The sequence below is a fragment of the Penicillium verrucosum genome (genome assembly GCF_028828655.1).
Source record: "Penicillium verrucosum strain IBT 35672 chromosome Unknown utg000003l_segment0_segment0, whole genome shotgun sequence".
NCBI lineage: Eukaryota > Fungi > Ascomycota > Eurotiomycetes > Eurotiales > Aspergillaceae > Penicillium > Penicillium verrucosum.
In genome coordinates, this window is record NW_026643212.1 from 600,751 (window position 1) to 615,847 (window position 15,097).

The window sequence follows — 15,097 nt, forward strand, 5'->3', positions numbered from 1 at the left end:
GCTCGTAACTTGTTCCTATAATCCAACAGTGTTCAATAGAACATTCCATCTCCGATATGTCCTTCTCAAATTACAATTCTACAAACACTACTTGAAGGCGGAATTACATCAAATAGAAGATCTCACTCTGCAGAAATATGAATGTATGAAATCCAATTATGTTGTACGTGCTAACACAGGTTTCGAAAGACTGGATGTAGTGGGATTTGCCACAGACTTCCAAGGTTCCAAGGTTATAACCTCGAAATTCAACCCAAGCATCAAGGAACCCTGACCTGACTACATTTCTAAATATAAATAAAGCTCAAAAGGGAAGAATGCAAAGCTCAGGTCTCACTAGTTAATAATAGTTTTATACGTGGTCCGCACAATTGCGCGAAATTCATCAGGATCTTCATGTCCTTTCCCCATCTCATGGTGATATCGCTAATAAACTCCCTAATATAGGCTTATTTTTTAAACTTTGCTGCCTGAAAGTTAGCGAAAATCAGAAAGTTTAAAATAGGGGGAGTGGATACCAAAAGGGCGCTAGTGGCAACGCACGGACCCACAAACAAACCCTTAATTAAGATCCACTAGTCCCAATCTGCCGAAGGGTACGAGTACGAGATTAGCTTAACTTGCCTCTTCTTGTTTAACTTTCCCAGATTTCCAGATTTCCAGATCTCCAGATCTTTCACCAACGTTGAAAATGGGTTCCTCTACAGATTCCGGGACCGGGAAAGAACAAGCGGAAGAGTCCGCACCTCCTGTATATTCGTTGGTTGACGATGGTGGACTCGTGGCAGAATCAGGAAACGTTCAAGGTTCCGTCGAGCCACAGTGATGGTGATTTGTCGGCCCATTCTAATACTCGTTCTAGGGGACGGCCGCATTAATGTGAACCTCGAATCCAAGATTGCGAGAACCCTCGCCAAAATCATCGACCTACAGCAAGAAGACATCCACAATCCACCTCCCGACTATATCAGCCCTACCAAGCAAGTGACGTCATGCGAGTTCAAGCTCAACATTGTCATTCAAATTGTGGGAAGCCGTGGGGATGTGCAACCTTTCATCGCGCTCGGAAATGCACTACAAAAGCATGGTCATCGGGTGCGAATAGCCACACATGATGTCTTTGCAAAGTTCGTACACGAGTCAGGATTAGAGTTCTACCCCATCGGTGGAGATCCTGCAGAATTGATGGCATTCATGGTCAAGAACCCCGGATTGATTCCACAGATGAAGACACTGCGCGCAGGGGAAGTGCAAAGAAAACAGGCTATGGTAGCCACAATGCTCGAGGGGTGCTGGAGATCATGCATTGAAGATGATCCAATCACCAAACAGCCATTTGTTGCAGACGCCATCATTGCTAACCCTCCTAGCTTTGCACACGTTCATTGTGCACAGGCCCTAAGCATTCCAGTCCATCTGATGTTTACGATGCCGTGGAGCAGTACCAAGGCGTTTCCACATCCTCTCGCTAATCTAAATTCCTCTTCTATGGATCCTCGCACTGCAAATTGGGTTTCCTACGGGGTTGTTGAGTGGTTGACATGGCAAGGGTAAAGTGACCCATGGAGTAACACGGGAAGCGACTAACATCAGAATCCAGACTAGGAGATGTGATCAATCGATGGCGGGTCTCAATAGATCTGGAACCTATTCCCGCAACGGAAGGGCCCAGCCTCGCCGAAACATTGAAAGTACCTTACACATATTGTTGGTCTCCAGCGCTTGTGCCAAAACCACAGGATTGGCCAAGTCACATTGGTATGTCATCACTTTGGCTTCCTGTTGTAATGATGAAAGGCTAATGAATTAGATGTCTGTGGATTTTTCTTTAGAGATCCCCCATCGTATTCCCCACCCTCGGAGCTGAGGGAGTTTCTACAAGCCGGCCCACCCCCTGTCTATATTGGCTTTGGTAGTATTGTGGTTGATGACCCTCAAAAGCTGATAGACACTGTCGTTCTTGCGGTGGTAAAGGCAGGTACACGTGCAATCATCTCAAAGGGTTGGAGTGGGCTAGTTGGAAGTCCAAACGCGAATATTTACTATATTGACGACTGTCCACATGAGTGGCTCTTTCAACATGTCAGCGCAGTAATTCACCACGGAGGCGCTGGAACTACTTCGTGTGGCCTCAGAAATGGTCGACCAACTGCCATCGTGCCTTTTTTCGGCGAGTGAGTTGCACTTTTTCAATTGACCCATCTTTGACCTGCGAGTTTCCATCAATACTGATTCTCCTAGTCAACCTTTTTGGGGCAACATGGTTGCTCGAGCTGGTGCTGGACCTAGACCTATTCCATTTGCATCTCTCAACTTTCAGAACTTGACCGCTGCTATCAAGTTCTGCCTTACTCCAGAGGCAACAGAAGCCGCAAGTAAGCTGGCCGTCAAGATGCAGACTGAATCGGGTGTGGCCGCAGCCGTGGAATCTTTCCACAAAAATCTTCCCCTGGACAAGATGAAATGCAATTTAATGCCCCTCCAGGTTGCAGTTTGGAAATACAAAAAGGGCAAGGGAAACGTGACACTGTCAAACGCAGCGGTTCAAATCTTGATTGAACATCAAAAGATAGATGAAAAGCGTCTTCAGTTGTATGTACCCCCCTCGAGCTAGTACATAAACCTGCTAACCGATGGCTCAGTCATCTCGTCAATCCAATCGTTATTGAACATCGCCGCTGGGATCCCGTAACCGGAATCTTTGCTGCAGCCACCACAACCGGGTCAACTATGCTGGGCTCGACCGCCGATATGATTTACAACCCATACAAAGAATACAAACGCGGTCGTTCACCAAAAGCATCACCGAGAGCCTTGCAAGCCCCGACGCTCCCTGGCAGCCCACTTTCACGAGAACCCTCGTCAACAAGAATATCCACTGCCGGTGAAGAGAATCTGAATAGTTCTCGGACACCATCCGTTGGGCCAGGGTCCGAAAGTGGGCTCGAGAAAAGCAGAAGTGGGCTATCCGTCGCAGGCAGCATGGCAGGCGCGACAATGAAAGGATTTGGCAAATTCACCGGATCATACTTCAAAGGAGTAGTAGTTGATATTCCACATGCTGCCGCTGAAGGATTCCGACAGGTTCCTCGGCTGTATGGGGAAACGCCCAAGGATTACGGCGCGATCCAGGGTTGGAAATCCGGAGCTATCATGGGTGGAAGGAATTTCGTGGATGGTATGAGTGATGGGTTTAGCGGCTTCTTTACACAGCCCGTCAATGGAGCAAGAGATGAAGGTGCTTTAGGTGCAGTCAAGGGGTTTGCAAAAGGCACTATTGGACTTGCAACCAAGGTCCCCTCTGGTAAGCAATTATCTCAATCCATGAAGGTGAGCAGAGCTAACTTAGCCGTGTGTTTAGCGGGCATCGGACTGGTGGCTTATCCTTTCCAAGGAATTACTAAAAGTATTGAGGGGGCGTTTCGTTCACAAAGTCGCAAGGCCATTGTGAGTGCGCGGCTAAAGAGTGGGTATTATGAAACGACCAGGATGCAGATGACCGATGAAGAGCGGCGTCAGATTCTGCAGGCATTTGATAGATTTTTATTGTCATCGGATGCGTAGATAGACTTGGCTTGGATATTTACCTTCAATCTTTTCACTTTCATAGTTTCAGGCAGAGTCGAATTCGACAAGATGATTCCGATGCTCAAGCTACCAAAGCTACTATGGAGAATAGTGCAAATAGCTAGCTTTCTAGGTGATACGAACGCAGAGTTGTTATTAAAATCTATGTTCATTTCAATCGTCAAACGAAATTTCACTAAATCAACCGAAAATCCAAACTTTCTGACAATATCCAGATAATTATATCAATGTTCCACTAGTCACGGTATAGCAACACATGATTCCGAATTTACATAGCTAAAATCGCCACTTCCTCCACTTGGAAGCACTGGTTGTGTAGCTCGAGGAATCAAAAGAAGAGCACCGGGGTGCTCACTGGCTTTCTTGAGGCGTTTCTTCTCCAACCACATCAAAATCCCAGGAACTCCAGCAACAACACAAGCAAGACCGACAAATAGACCAGTTGTCCAACTCGGTCGGTCGAAGCGATTCCATGCCCACATGCAAACAGCCAAGCAAATCTGAAAGACAGTATTAAGGATATTCCCCCACACCACAACATCCATTTTCCACGACTGGGTAGGCGTAGCCTGTTCAATCAATGGATAATGTTGTTGAGCTTTTATAGGAAGCACACTCGGCTCTTGAGCTATCAAGAACCAGTTCTTATGAATCTCAGCCAGGCGATCGAGCCCTTTCCGTCGACTACCTTCCGACCAGCCCAATCGCCAGAAATACCACTGGTAAAGATCACGGATACGCCACGGGGCTAATCCAAATCCCGTGACGCAAAATAGGGCATTCAAGATTTGGGAATCGATTTCAATCCAAATGCGACGTGATGAGTCCAGGCTATCGCAACTTGGATGACACATTGCGGGCGCTGCGTTGCACATCAAGAGGAAGAGCATCCCGCCCCATGCGACCACGTTCAGACCGTAGATTGTGATGCAAGCTCCTAATGGCGTACACGTCCATCGAAAGAAGTCGTGGCATTTCCCTTGCCATGAGGCTTCTGGAATAGTCTCGACCGTGTTCTGGGAGACGGTCGTCTGCAATGGACGTTAGTGACAAACTCCCAAGAAATTATAATCGAAGTGACTGGAGGTGCGGACCCGGTCATTGGATAATGAAGATTTAGCAATACTAATATTGTCGATTTCCATTGCATTCGGGTTTCTTAACAGTCTTTCATCCATCGTGTTCTGAAATCGAAATCGGGAGAATCAATGAATTGATTGAATAGGGTGGGTGATTAACTAAATACATGGGGTAGCAAAAGTTTGTCCACACTTTTAAAATTTAACCCCAACCACTTTTCATCCAAACATAACATTCACCATAACACCACGAAAATGAGAGCTTTCGGTACGCAAATTAGTGGAAATCGACCGCGCGGAGGTGAATTATCCGAATCTACGCGCGCCGCTATCATTTACGCCGTAGAAAAGGGCTAAAAACCCGCCTAGATCGCACGTGACTTTGAGATTGATCGAACCACGGTTTATAGGATATTGAACCGTTAGAAAAATAATAAAACCCTTATTTCTTTACCCCGAAAAGGTAGCCTAAAGAAGCTTATAACTACCGCTATCCGTTACATTTTTCGGCTTATTCGTCGCTTTCCTATAATCTCGTAGAAGGAGTTAATTAATTAGATTCTATATAACGTCTCTAAATAGACTATTCAACGCGCGTTAAAGAGATATAGGATTTAAAAATAGAAGTTAAAGAAGCGGATTTATCTAAAGCCTTTAGACGTAAAGCGTCGCCGCGCCTAGGTACGAAAATAGGAGAAATTTCGGAACTAAAAGTCTATCATTTTTTCTAACGAATACTCTATCTAACGAAAGTCCAATTCTATCGATTAATACGTCTTCCGGTTAAAATCTAAGTAGCTTCTACCTAAGTTTATTAACCTATAAGCTAAAGGAAAGTAAATTTCGCAAATAATCTAGGGTACTATATAGCTTAGAGGCCGTTTAGATCTTATTATTATAGAAAAGTAACTAGGACGTAGATTTACGGCTAAGATATATATTAAAATACTCGAAAAAGGGCTCTTACTAATCTACAAATATACTATAATCTTCTAGTAAGATAACGCGCCGATTTATACTATATAATTGACGAAAGAATTCCTTAAGGAACAAGGTATCCTTCTTATAGATTGGCTACTATATTCTCCGGATCTCAACCCTATCGAGGCTATATAGTTTATACTCAAACATAAGCTATATAAGCTTTATCCCCAGCTAGCCCAGCATGGTCGATCTTAGCTTGATTGGGACACGTTCCGTGGAGCAATTGTTGAAGCATGGCGGGCCCTTGATTAGGAGAAGATCGACAGTATCCTCCTATCTATGCCACGTAGGATCTAGGCGGTGAAGAAAGCAAAGGGATGGTACACTAAGTATTGATCTGATCTTCATATATGTATGATTAGGAATTAATATCAATTGTATTTGTGGAGAAAAATGCATATTTATGGTAGTAGATATATATATATATTAGGGCTAAAACTGGAGTGTGGACAAACTTTTGCTACCCCATGTATAAGACTACGAAGGTAATCTACGAGAATTCTCCCAGATTTGCCACGCAAAAGCAAAATCTATATGCATTCAGGTCGACTAACAAGGCCCTGATTCAATAATGTGAGCCAAAATAGATACAATACTATGTGGGGCGAGGCCGTTTAGTATATTTTAGTAGCCAATAGTTATATTCCATTCGTATTCGTATAGTATACCGAATATAAGAGCACCTATACTAATATTTTACAACAATACCAGTTTATATGCAAAGCGCAAATGAAAGTAGGGTGTAATAGAAACCTCAGCCACCAATCCACCAGGGACAATATTAGGGAAACCCAGCAAAGCAGCCAAGCGACTTAACAGCGGAGGTGCGCCCGACTCCGTTATATTAGGCAAGATACATATATGTGCCATGAAGCGAGAAAACGACAGAAAAGAATGTCTCGACTAAATATAAGGACCACTCGGCTAAAGTCTGTCATTATATTTTGTCGCAATTATGCTGTATATCTTCATCCTTCTCGCCCCTTAGCCACCTACCTATAATTCCTGCTTATAAATACAGGTATTCCAAACTTGGAACTTGGAAAAGTGCGGGGTTAAGGTATAAGGAATGTACTCACCTTTAATATTAGTACTATCTAAAACGTCGAACAGGATCATTTCTAAACTTTCGTCCCTTTGAGTCTACGCAAAATGACCAAATTATTCATGTAAGGCTCGGGTCTTGATTTAGAAAATATTGCTCTAACAAACCCTCAGCACCGGTGTCACGGGTTACGTCGGTGGCGACTGCCTAGCCACGCTTGTTGCCAACCACCCGGAGTTCTCATATTGCGCTGTTGTTCGCACCACCGAAAGGGCAGAACAGGTGACAGCCCAATACCCATTTGTCCGCATCGTAATCGGAGACCTGGACGACTCAGCCTTGCTGGAGCGAGAAAGTGCCGCCGCAGACATCGTGCTGCGTAAGTATCCAACTCAACGCTAGACGAGCATAATACTATATGGGCACTACTTACCCCTACAAAAAAGACACTGCAGATTCGTCAGACCACGTGGGAGCCGCAAAAGCCATAATTGCCGGTCTGGTAGCCGGTCATACCAAGGAAACTCCAGGCTACTTGCTACATACCGGGGGAACCGGCATCCTGACATGGGAGGACAGCGACAAGAACGAATACGGAAATAAAAGCGAGCATGTGTACAATGACTGGGATGGAGTGGATGAATTACTCAATCTGCCAGACCACGCATTTCACCGGAATGTTGACCAGCTCGTCCTCGAAGCTGGAACCCAGCACGCCGATGTGCTCAAGACGGCACTCGTTTGTCCGCCTACTATCTACGGTACGCATTTACCAATATGTACACAAGATAAAAAAAATCTACTAAACTTTTAGCAGGCAAAGGACGTGGTCCAATTAACCAACATTCGCGCCAGGTATACGTTTTAGCGAACATGACACTATGTCGCCAGAAGGGACCGATAATCGGCGCCGGCCAGTCAATTTCAAATCACGTCCACATCCACGACCTGACTGATGTCTATGCTCTGCTCATCGACGCGGCCATTGCAGGCCGAACTGATGACGGGCTCTGGGGTCCTAGGGCTTACTACTTTGCCGAGAACGGCGAACACTGCTGGGGTGAGCTAGCTCAAGCTACAGTAGAGGCAGCCGCGAAACTGGGGTACCTTCCCGAGGCGAAAACCGAGCCACTCGACCCCGAGAGCGCCAAGAAACATGCAGGATATGAATCTCTCAGTTGGGGGATGAACTCTCGTGGTCGCGCACAGCGGGCACGCGAGATCCTGGCATGGAATCCTTCACGGCCCAGTCTATTGGATGAACTACCGGGGATTGTTCGCGTCGAGTGGCAGCGACTACAAAATGCCTCCTAAGATATGAGATGAGAGCTGAGTAGGTTTTTGAAATGACTTGTTGTGGTTTCAAGAGAATGAATGCATTGACTAGTATTGGTGGGTTTGACTTGAGGAAATGCGGGGTGACCCCGAGAGCCATTGCTGGGTCTTATACTCCCGATCATTTGAGAATGGGAATTCGATGCGAGGTCCAGCTATTTAAATGTTGACTAGGGATATTTCAAGCTCGCCTGAATGCCACATCTTCAGAAAAGAGACATGTTTCAACACTTGCGACAACCAAGCATTATGGCCTATTCGCGTGGTACGAGTGTAAAGGTGGGTTATTTTGGGAGCCGCCGGCCCAATCCCTCGAGACTTGTCATATTCAAACTTCAGGGTCATGATATCACAAGGCGTAGCAACGTATTGCAGTCTCAAATGGCGTCAACCGATGTACTGATAGATAGGCGCAATTAAGATGCCACGGAAATCAGCCTAGGCCATCAAAATCCCGACTAGAGAGCTGCCTAATACCAAAATATGAATAAATAATAAATCATCACGAAATTCATGAAATCCATGCAACTACCCGGCCCCGACTGGTGAGACGGCGAGGAATTGTGCCGACTCTTAGCAACCCAACTGGCTGCTGCAGTCGTATTTGAACCGGAACTAAGGCTATATCGGAGACCCTTTAGATTAATCTCACCTTGTATAACATAAGATTTCAGGTTATATCCAGCGGAGTCGGGTTTTTTGAATCGCGAAGGTGCAATATTTCGTCCTGTTCTAAACTTACATGGCATGTTGTCAACTCCGCGTGGAGAGCGTGGAAGGATATGTGTTATACTAGATAACTAGTTATTTATCTATCTACAATGCGGATGCCCATTTCAATTTCCGCTTTTATTCTCTAATAGAGGCTCTACAACCAGTGAGCTCAATTATCGACTTTTCACTCATATTCTCACTGCTAGATCGTCAATCGCTATCGTTGATCTTCGCCATGGCGGACGCAGATTTCCCATTTTATAGACCCGGAAGGACCGAATATGACGATACCATGAGCAGAGCATCAACAGTGGTGAAACGGAGAAGAAAGGTCGACGAGGAGAAATTTGCTCTGGGTCGAAGGGGAATCCTAGTCTTCTTTACTTTATCTGTTCTCACGTTAATGGCCGCTTTGGATGGCACTTCGCTATCTGTCGCTTTACCTGTGAGTGTTTGAACAAAGGTATTTGAGGTCCCAATACTTATCTGTCCCAGGAAATTGCCAAAGAACTCAATGGAACGGCCATCGAAGCATTCTGGAGTGGAACTTCGTTCCTGCTATGCTCAACAGGTAAGTGGTGTTATGTTTTTGCAACGGTAACGATCAACCAATTTAACACTGGTATAGTATTCCAACCAAGCTTCGCCTCCTTGTCGAATATTTTCGGCCGCCGACCTATGATCATGATCTCGCTCATGTTCTTCTGTGTCGGCGCTATAATTGCAGCAATCGCCAATAACTTTACTTACATGCTGATCGGCCGATCAATCCAAGGTGTTGGTGGAGGTGGCATTATATCCCTAAGTGAGGTCATCATAACAGATCTTGTCCCTCTACGATGGCGTGGTCAATACTTCGGTATCCTCAGTGCAATGTGGAGTGTTGGGTCCGTGACGGGTCCTATTCTTGGTGGTGGATTCTCCGAAAATGTGTCTTGGGTAAGTTGGTCCAAGGTGAACCCGCAATTACCCATGCTAACTATGAGAAGAGATGGATCTTCCATATCAACTTCCCCTTTATCGGAGTTGGCGGAATTCTCGTGATCCTATTCTTGAACCTTAAGCTTGCCCCCAGTTCATTAGTCGAGAAGCTCCGTCAGATCGATTATTTCGGCACCGTCCTATTCGTTGGAAGCATGTCGTCCTTCTTGATTCCCCTCAGCTGGGGCGGCATTTCATACGACTGGAGCTCGTGGCACACCCTTGTACCTCTTTGCATAGGAGGAGTCGGGCTGATCATTTTTGGATTCTACGAGACTTACTTCGCCACCGATCCGATTGTTCCGCCAGTGATATTCCAGAACCGAACAGCAGTAGCCTCGTTCATTGGGAGTGTTTTGCAGGGCTTGATCCTATGGTGTGCCCTCTATTACCTCCCTTTGTATTATGAGGCAGTGAAGGAGTATAGCCCTATTATCTCGGGCGTTGCTTTATTCCCCGAGACATTCACAGTGGCTCCGAGTGGAATGGTGGCTGGTGTCCTGATCACGGTAACTGGCAGTTACCGATGGGCTATCTGGCTTGGATGGGCCTTTTCAACTGTCGGACTGGGTTTGATGTGTCTGATCAAGGTGGATACCAGCATGGTCGGTTGGATCTTTCTCAACATTGTGCCCGGCCTTGGATTGGGTATTCTCTTCCCATCTCTTGGGTATGCAGTGCAGGCTTCGGCGGACCCAGAGAATCTCGCTATTGCAGTTGCCATGTTTAGTTTCTTCCGTGCTCTTGGTCAAGCGATTGGCGTTGCTGTCGGTGGCGTTGTCTTCCAGAACCGCATGTTTACCAATATCTCTCGGTATACTGCTTTGGCTCCTATGGCTGAGGCGTACAGCAAGGATGCCGCGGGCTTGGTCCAAGTCATCAAGGCGATGGCGGATGGCACTGACAAGGCAAATCTGAAGGAAGCGTATACGGACAGTTTGCGCACAGTGTGGATAGTTTGCTGTGGGGTGTCTGCTGTGGCAATGTTGGTCAGCCTCTTGACTGAACATTATGATCTTGACCGTGCATTGGAGACGAACCAAGGTCTTCTTGATGATGATGATGAGTCTATTAACAGTTTGAAGGATTTGGAGATGCGGACACACCGGAGAGTTGTCACGGAGCCTCGACCTTGGGCGTGGTAGTGGATGTTCTCCCCCGACAGGATTCATGGAGGAAGGTCTATAATGTACAAAATAATTACATTCACTGATGTTGATAACTGCGGTCTCCATTTAGGTTCTCTTAATCACAGTCCAACTTCAATCAAAGTCTTAGAGGGGCATAGGTGAGAGTGTACCTATATGTAATTTATGGTTTTATGAGAGTTCGTGAAACCAACGATGCAATTGTGCACTGTTGTTTGGCCACAGAACTCTTTTTAGGGATATTACAGATATTACCACTCCGCACCACTGCAGCAATTTTACTGGACCGTAGGGATGGATGGAACATCAGAGGATTTCGATCAGTACAATACGCATAATGCCGACTATAGGAAGGGGGTTAAGCGTACGGGGTGGCAAGGTCGAGGGCCACCACATAGGGCAGTGACACGAGAGAGAGTGTGGCATGTACATTGCTGCAAGTAGCCGAAAGAAACAAAAACGGTGTTCAGCAAAGATTATTGACAGCTTGGGATGTGGACTTGTAACATTCGTGATCTCGTATCACGACAATAAACATGAAGTATAACACCAGAAACAAGAAAAAAGTCGTGACGTCGTAAAGTGGACATGATAAATAGCAGAAGGAGAAAAGGCAGATTCAATCAACGACCAAGTGCACGTAGCCGGTCTTTGAGTAGATCCATTTCTTTGTCATATTCCATCCCAGCTGGAACGTGCTTTCGCTCCCGGTCACTATCTTTAAGCATCATAGACCGATAGTGACCATCGCCATCCGGTGCTCCGACAGTCACCCAGACAAACTTCGTTCCAGGGCTATTGGGCTGCGAGCGCTCCTGCGTTCCCTGCCAAAACGCTTCGTCGGGCAGAGATTCATCAGCAGAAGCAGAGTCGATCGGCGGTGGACGACCTCCAAGTCGCCCGAACTTAATCCAAACTCTGAGGGTATCTTTGATGAAGGCGATTTTCTGGATGAAGGAGTTCGCATCAAGGATATCCCGGATACGGTCTTCGGTAGAATTGATGGAATCTCCGTTCGCGATGCTGAGGAACGTGGCAGCCTCGTCGGAGGCCACGGCGCGAGTGTCAAATCCTGCTGGGTGCATTTTGCCTTTCGCGGCGAAGAATCGAGCGGCGGAGGACGAGAGATGGTAGAAGTCGATCCAGGGGGATGAGCTACGGGTGCGGCCGGGCGAGATCACTAGCTTTGTGTGATCAGGGAAGTTGAATTGGAAGGCTCCGTCTCCAAAACCCCAGATACCAACATTACCCAGCCGCTGGTAGAACTTGACAAACTGGGCGCTGTTGTGTTCGGGCAGGTCTTCGTCCATGATGCCTTCGTCACCATGTCGACCAAGCGCTCCGATCATGTATTTACCGAACTGATCCACGAGTTTCATGCGCTTGATCTTCTCTGCATCGGCTCGTTCAACCTCGCTTCCTGTGTTGGAGCGAAGTCTCATCGCCTTGGAGGTTTTAACATCGAACAGTGAGGGCGGGATTAATGCTCGTCGGATGCCGCGGCATCCTAGCAATTCATCGTCACGGTTCTCATAAAACTCAACCAAGTTTCCAGTGCGTGGAACTAATTGATCAGCCTCGGAGTAGTAAATCGGTTGTTGTTTGCCATCCGCGACGCTACGCGCTTTTCGGCGGATGTGTCTCTCGCCATCTCGAACCACGACACTTGTCGCCGGTTGCCCATTTTCTCCCTTGAAAACACATCCGACGCTGCCATCATCCAGAACATACCCAATACCATAACGGTTGGTGTAGTCGACCCATTTGATGACGTAGGCATGAGGCTGTTTTCGCGCTCCCCCTCTGCGCCTACTTGGTGCATGGTTGACCAGGTTGGTCAGCATGAGACGCAAGTCAGTGTTAACCTCGGTCAATGAGGTTCTAGGTAGAAGCTTGGAGGCATCCTCTGTGTGGAATAAAGGACTGAGCCCCAAGCTAGAGCGTGCCCTGCTACCAGCCGTCTTGCTGTTAGAGCGAGCGATACCATTGGAGTCTGACCGACCAAGTCCATTGGATTCAACCGCAGACTTCGACTGTGCCAGTGAAGATCGAGCGGACTCTTCGATGGGGCTATCTCTCCGTCTTTCGCCTCGTCCGACACTAGGGTTAAGATCTGCTCTGGATGTAGACCGTAGGGATGTCTGACGGGTGATCACGTTTCGCTCCTCCGGCCTGGCGGATGGTTGCCGTTCTCTGGTTGAGATGGAAGGCTGCATCAACTCCTGGTCAGCGGCTGCCAATCTGCGAGACTGAGAGCGTGTTTTGCCTACAGTCAAGCCGGATGGCATGCTTGTGGATTTGGCTAATTGTGGGGCAATATCCTTGTCCTTGCTACGCAGTGTCGTTGCTTGAGATGCAGATACCACCCTTCTTGTCCTGATAGGACGCTCGGCAAGGCCTCCACTTGGTACCTCCCCAGCTAAAAGAGGTTTCGGCTCGGCTTGTGGGATATCTCGATATGGCCGAGACGACAGAACGGCAGGATCGCTGATTCCAGGTGCCCTGCGGGGAGAGACGGGGGGCACTCGAGCTTGCTGCCGTAGTGTTGCGGCATGACTTTGTCCTTCCATCCGGCGCTGCTGAGCAGCGGCAAGAGCGGCATTGGTACGGGATGCTGCCATAGGGTTGGGACGGACGGGAACACTTCGCTGGGACATAGTGCTGCTGTTAAGCATTGACTCCTCGCTGCGGATTACCTTTCGGGAACTCTCCAGGAGACACCAGTCTCCTTCAAGGTCATGGGGCCATCGGTAAACATAATCTGGCGACAGGGGTATTATGGGTCGTAGACCCCTAGAATCCTCTACATCACACTCAGAAAAAGCCGACTTCGAGCAGTTTCTCCCAACAGATTTCCGGGCCGTCCCGTCAGGCTTGCGTCCTACCCCGCAGAGTGAGTAGAAGGCAGCTTTGCAGGAATGATATCTTTGGGCGGGGTCATCCACCTGGTACACATAGGCGCGGAGCTTCTCATCCGAGTCCAAGCCATATCCACTTACCACAGAATCACCTCGAGGTGAGGCGTCCTTAAGCCATAGTGGCTTGTTGAATCGGCATGAGGGGTCCAGTTGACGAGGGATGCAGCCATCGTACATGTTGAAGAATGGGTGCTCAACTATGTCGTCTGGGTCTGGCCGCTCCTCATCCACTAGGTTCAAGCAACGACTGACTAGATCTTTTGCTTCCTCGGGAATGTAATTGCTGGAGTCTGATTCTTTGGGCCAGACATAATTCAAGTTCTGGACTTTCTTGTAAACCTCATCTTGCGTTTTCGACTGAAATGGCAAGTGTCCAGCGAGCATGGCAAAGCTAAAGGGACAAAATTAGCTCAAAGGCTTCGCAGCAATATCGAGGCGTGCTTACCATATTACACCCACGGACCAAATGTCGACTTTCTGTGTATGGCCACCTTTGCTCTTGTCCAAAACTTCGGGGGCGATATAGTTGGGTGTACCGCATAGCGTATTCCGTCGCTTGGCATCCTTTTCGGACAGAATCATAGCCGCCAGTCCAAAATCTCCAACTTTGATGTTCATGTTGTGATCGAGGAACAGGTTACCCATCTTCAGGTCGCGATGAGCGACGAAACGTTTGTGTAGATATTTCACCGCCGCGCAAAGCTGAATCATATACCGTCGCACTTCTGGCAAGCTGAAACAGCGTCGTTTCCGAAACATATCCATCACAGACCCATTTGGACATAACTCCAGGACCACGTAAGTGCTAGACTCGAATGCGAATGCGCGGTAAAACTGGACGATAAAAGGATGGCGCATTTTAGAGTGGATCTGAAGCTCGGTTCGAAACTGCGACAAAAAATTAGGTACTGTCAAATGGTCGGTCTATATCCGGAGACTCGGCATACCTTCTCTTCCATCTTTTTTTGGGGCATCGCTGACTTGACGACCTTCATGGCGTACACACGGCCATTGCGAGCCAATGAACCCTCGTAACAAACTGCAAAACCACCCTTCCCCAAGAATGCGCCTATTGAGTATCGCTCCCCGCCATCTTCCGGCTCTGAGACTATTGACGGTGGAGTATCGGCGTAGCTTTTGGACGTTGCAAGCTTTTGCTTGTTATTCGGGAGGACGGCATTTTTCTCGAACGCTTTACGATCCATGGCCAGCTTCGGTTTGATCAGTTGGTTCGTTGTGCGTGGGGAGAGGGCCTCCATTATTGGCCGGTCGTCTTTTTATGGCAGGCGATTTATCTGTAGTTGG

General features: G+C 47.5%; 5 protein-coding genes across 5 annotated transcripts; 3 read left to right on the forward strand and 2 right to left on the reverse strand.

Annotated features, from left to right (window-relative positions):
* Positions 1-691: 691 nt before the first annotated feature.
* Positions 692-3,564, forward strand: N7516_008021 (putative sterol glucosyltransferase; the record flags this gene model as incomplete). The annotated part of the gene is made up of 7 exons (XM_057220741.1): positions 692-806; positions 863-1,550; positions 1,601-1,758; positions 1,811-2,174; positions 2,242-2,592; positions 2,643-3,304; positions 3,362-3,564. 7 exons carry the CDS (start codon positions 692-694, stop codon positions 3,562-3,564), a joined length of 2,541 nt encoding a protein of 846 aa, XP_057071013.1.
* Positions 3,565-3,827: 263 nt separating this feature from the next.
* Positions 3,828-4,766, reverse strand: N7516_008022 (DUF2985 domain-containing protein; the record flags this gene model as incomplete). The annotated part of the gene is made up of 2 exons (XM_057220742.1): positions 3,828-4,619; positions 4,683-4,766. The coding sequence occupies 2 exons, from the start codon at positions 4,764-4,766 to the stop codon at positions 3,828-3,830; spliced, it is 876 nt and encodes a 291-aa protein (XP_057071014.1).
* Positions 4,767-6,803: 2,037 nt separating this feature from the next.
* On the forward strand, positions 6,804-8,010 carry N7516_008023 (uncharacterized protein; the record flags this gene model as incomplete). The annotated part of the gene is made up of 4 exons (XM_057220743.1): positions 6,804-6,820; positions 6,870-7,075; positions 7,143-7,457; positions 7,514-8,010. 4 exons carry the CDS (start codon positions 6,804-6,806, stop codon positions 8,008-8,010), a joined length of 1,035 nt encoding a protein of 344 aa, XP_057071015.1.
* A 970-nt stretch (positions 8,011-8,980) lies between these two features.
* N7516_008024 (uncharacterized protein) lies at positions 8,981-10,871 on the forward strand (the record flags this gene model as incomplete). The annotated part of the gene is made up of 4 exons (XM_057220744.1): positions 8,981-9,190; positions 9,241-9,316; positions 9,374-9,684; positions 9,735-10,871. The coding sequence occupies 4 exons, from the start codon at positions 8,981-8,983 to the stop codon at positions 10,869-10,871; spliced, it is 1,734 nt and encodes a 577-aa protein (XP_057071016.1).
* Positions 10,872-11,497: 626 nt separating this feature from the next.
* Positions 11,498-15,051, reverse strand: N7516_008025 (CDC5/polo family serine/threonine-protein kinase; the record flags this gene model as incomplete). Its single annotated transcript, XM_057220745.1, has 3 exons — positions 11,498-14,183; positions 14,238-14,680; positions 14,740-15,051. The coding sequence occupies 3 exons, from the start codon at positions 15,049-15,051 to the stop codon at positions 11,498-11,500; spliced, it is 3,441 nt and encodes a 1,146-aa protein (XP_057071017.1).
* Between the last annotated feature and the right edge of the window lie 46 nt (positions 15,052-15,097).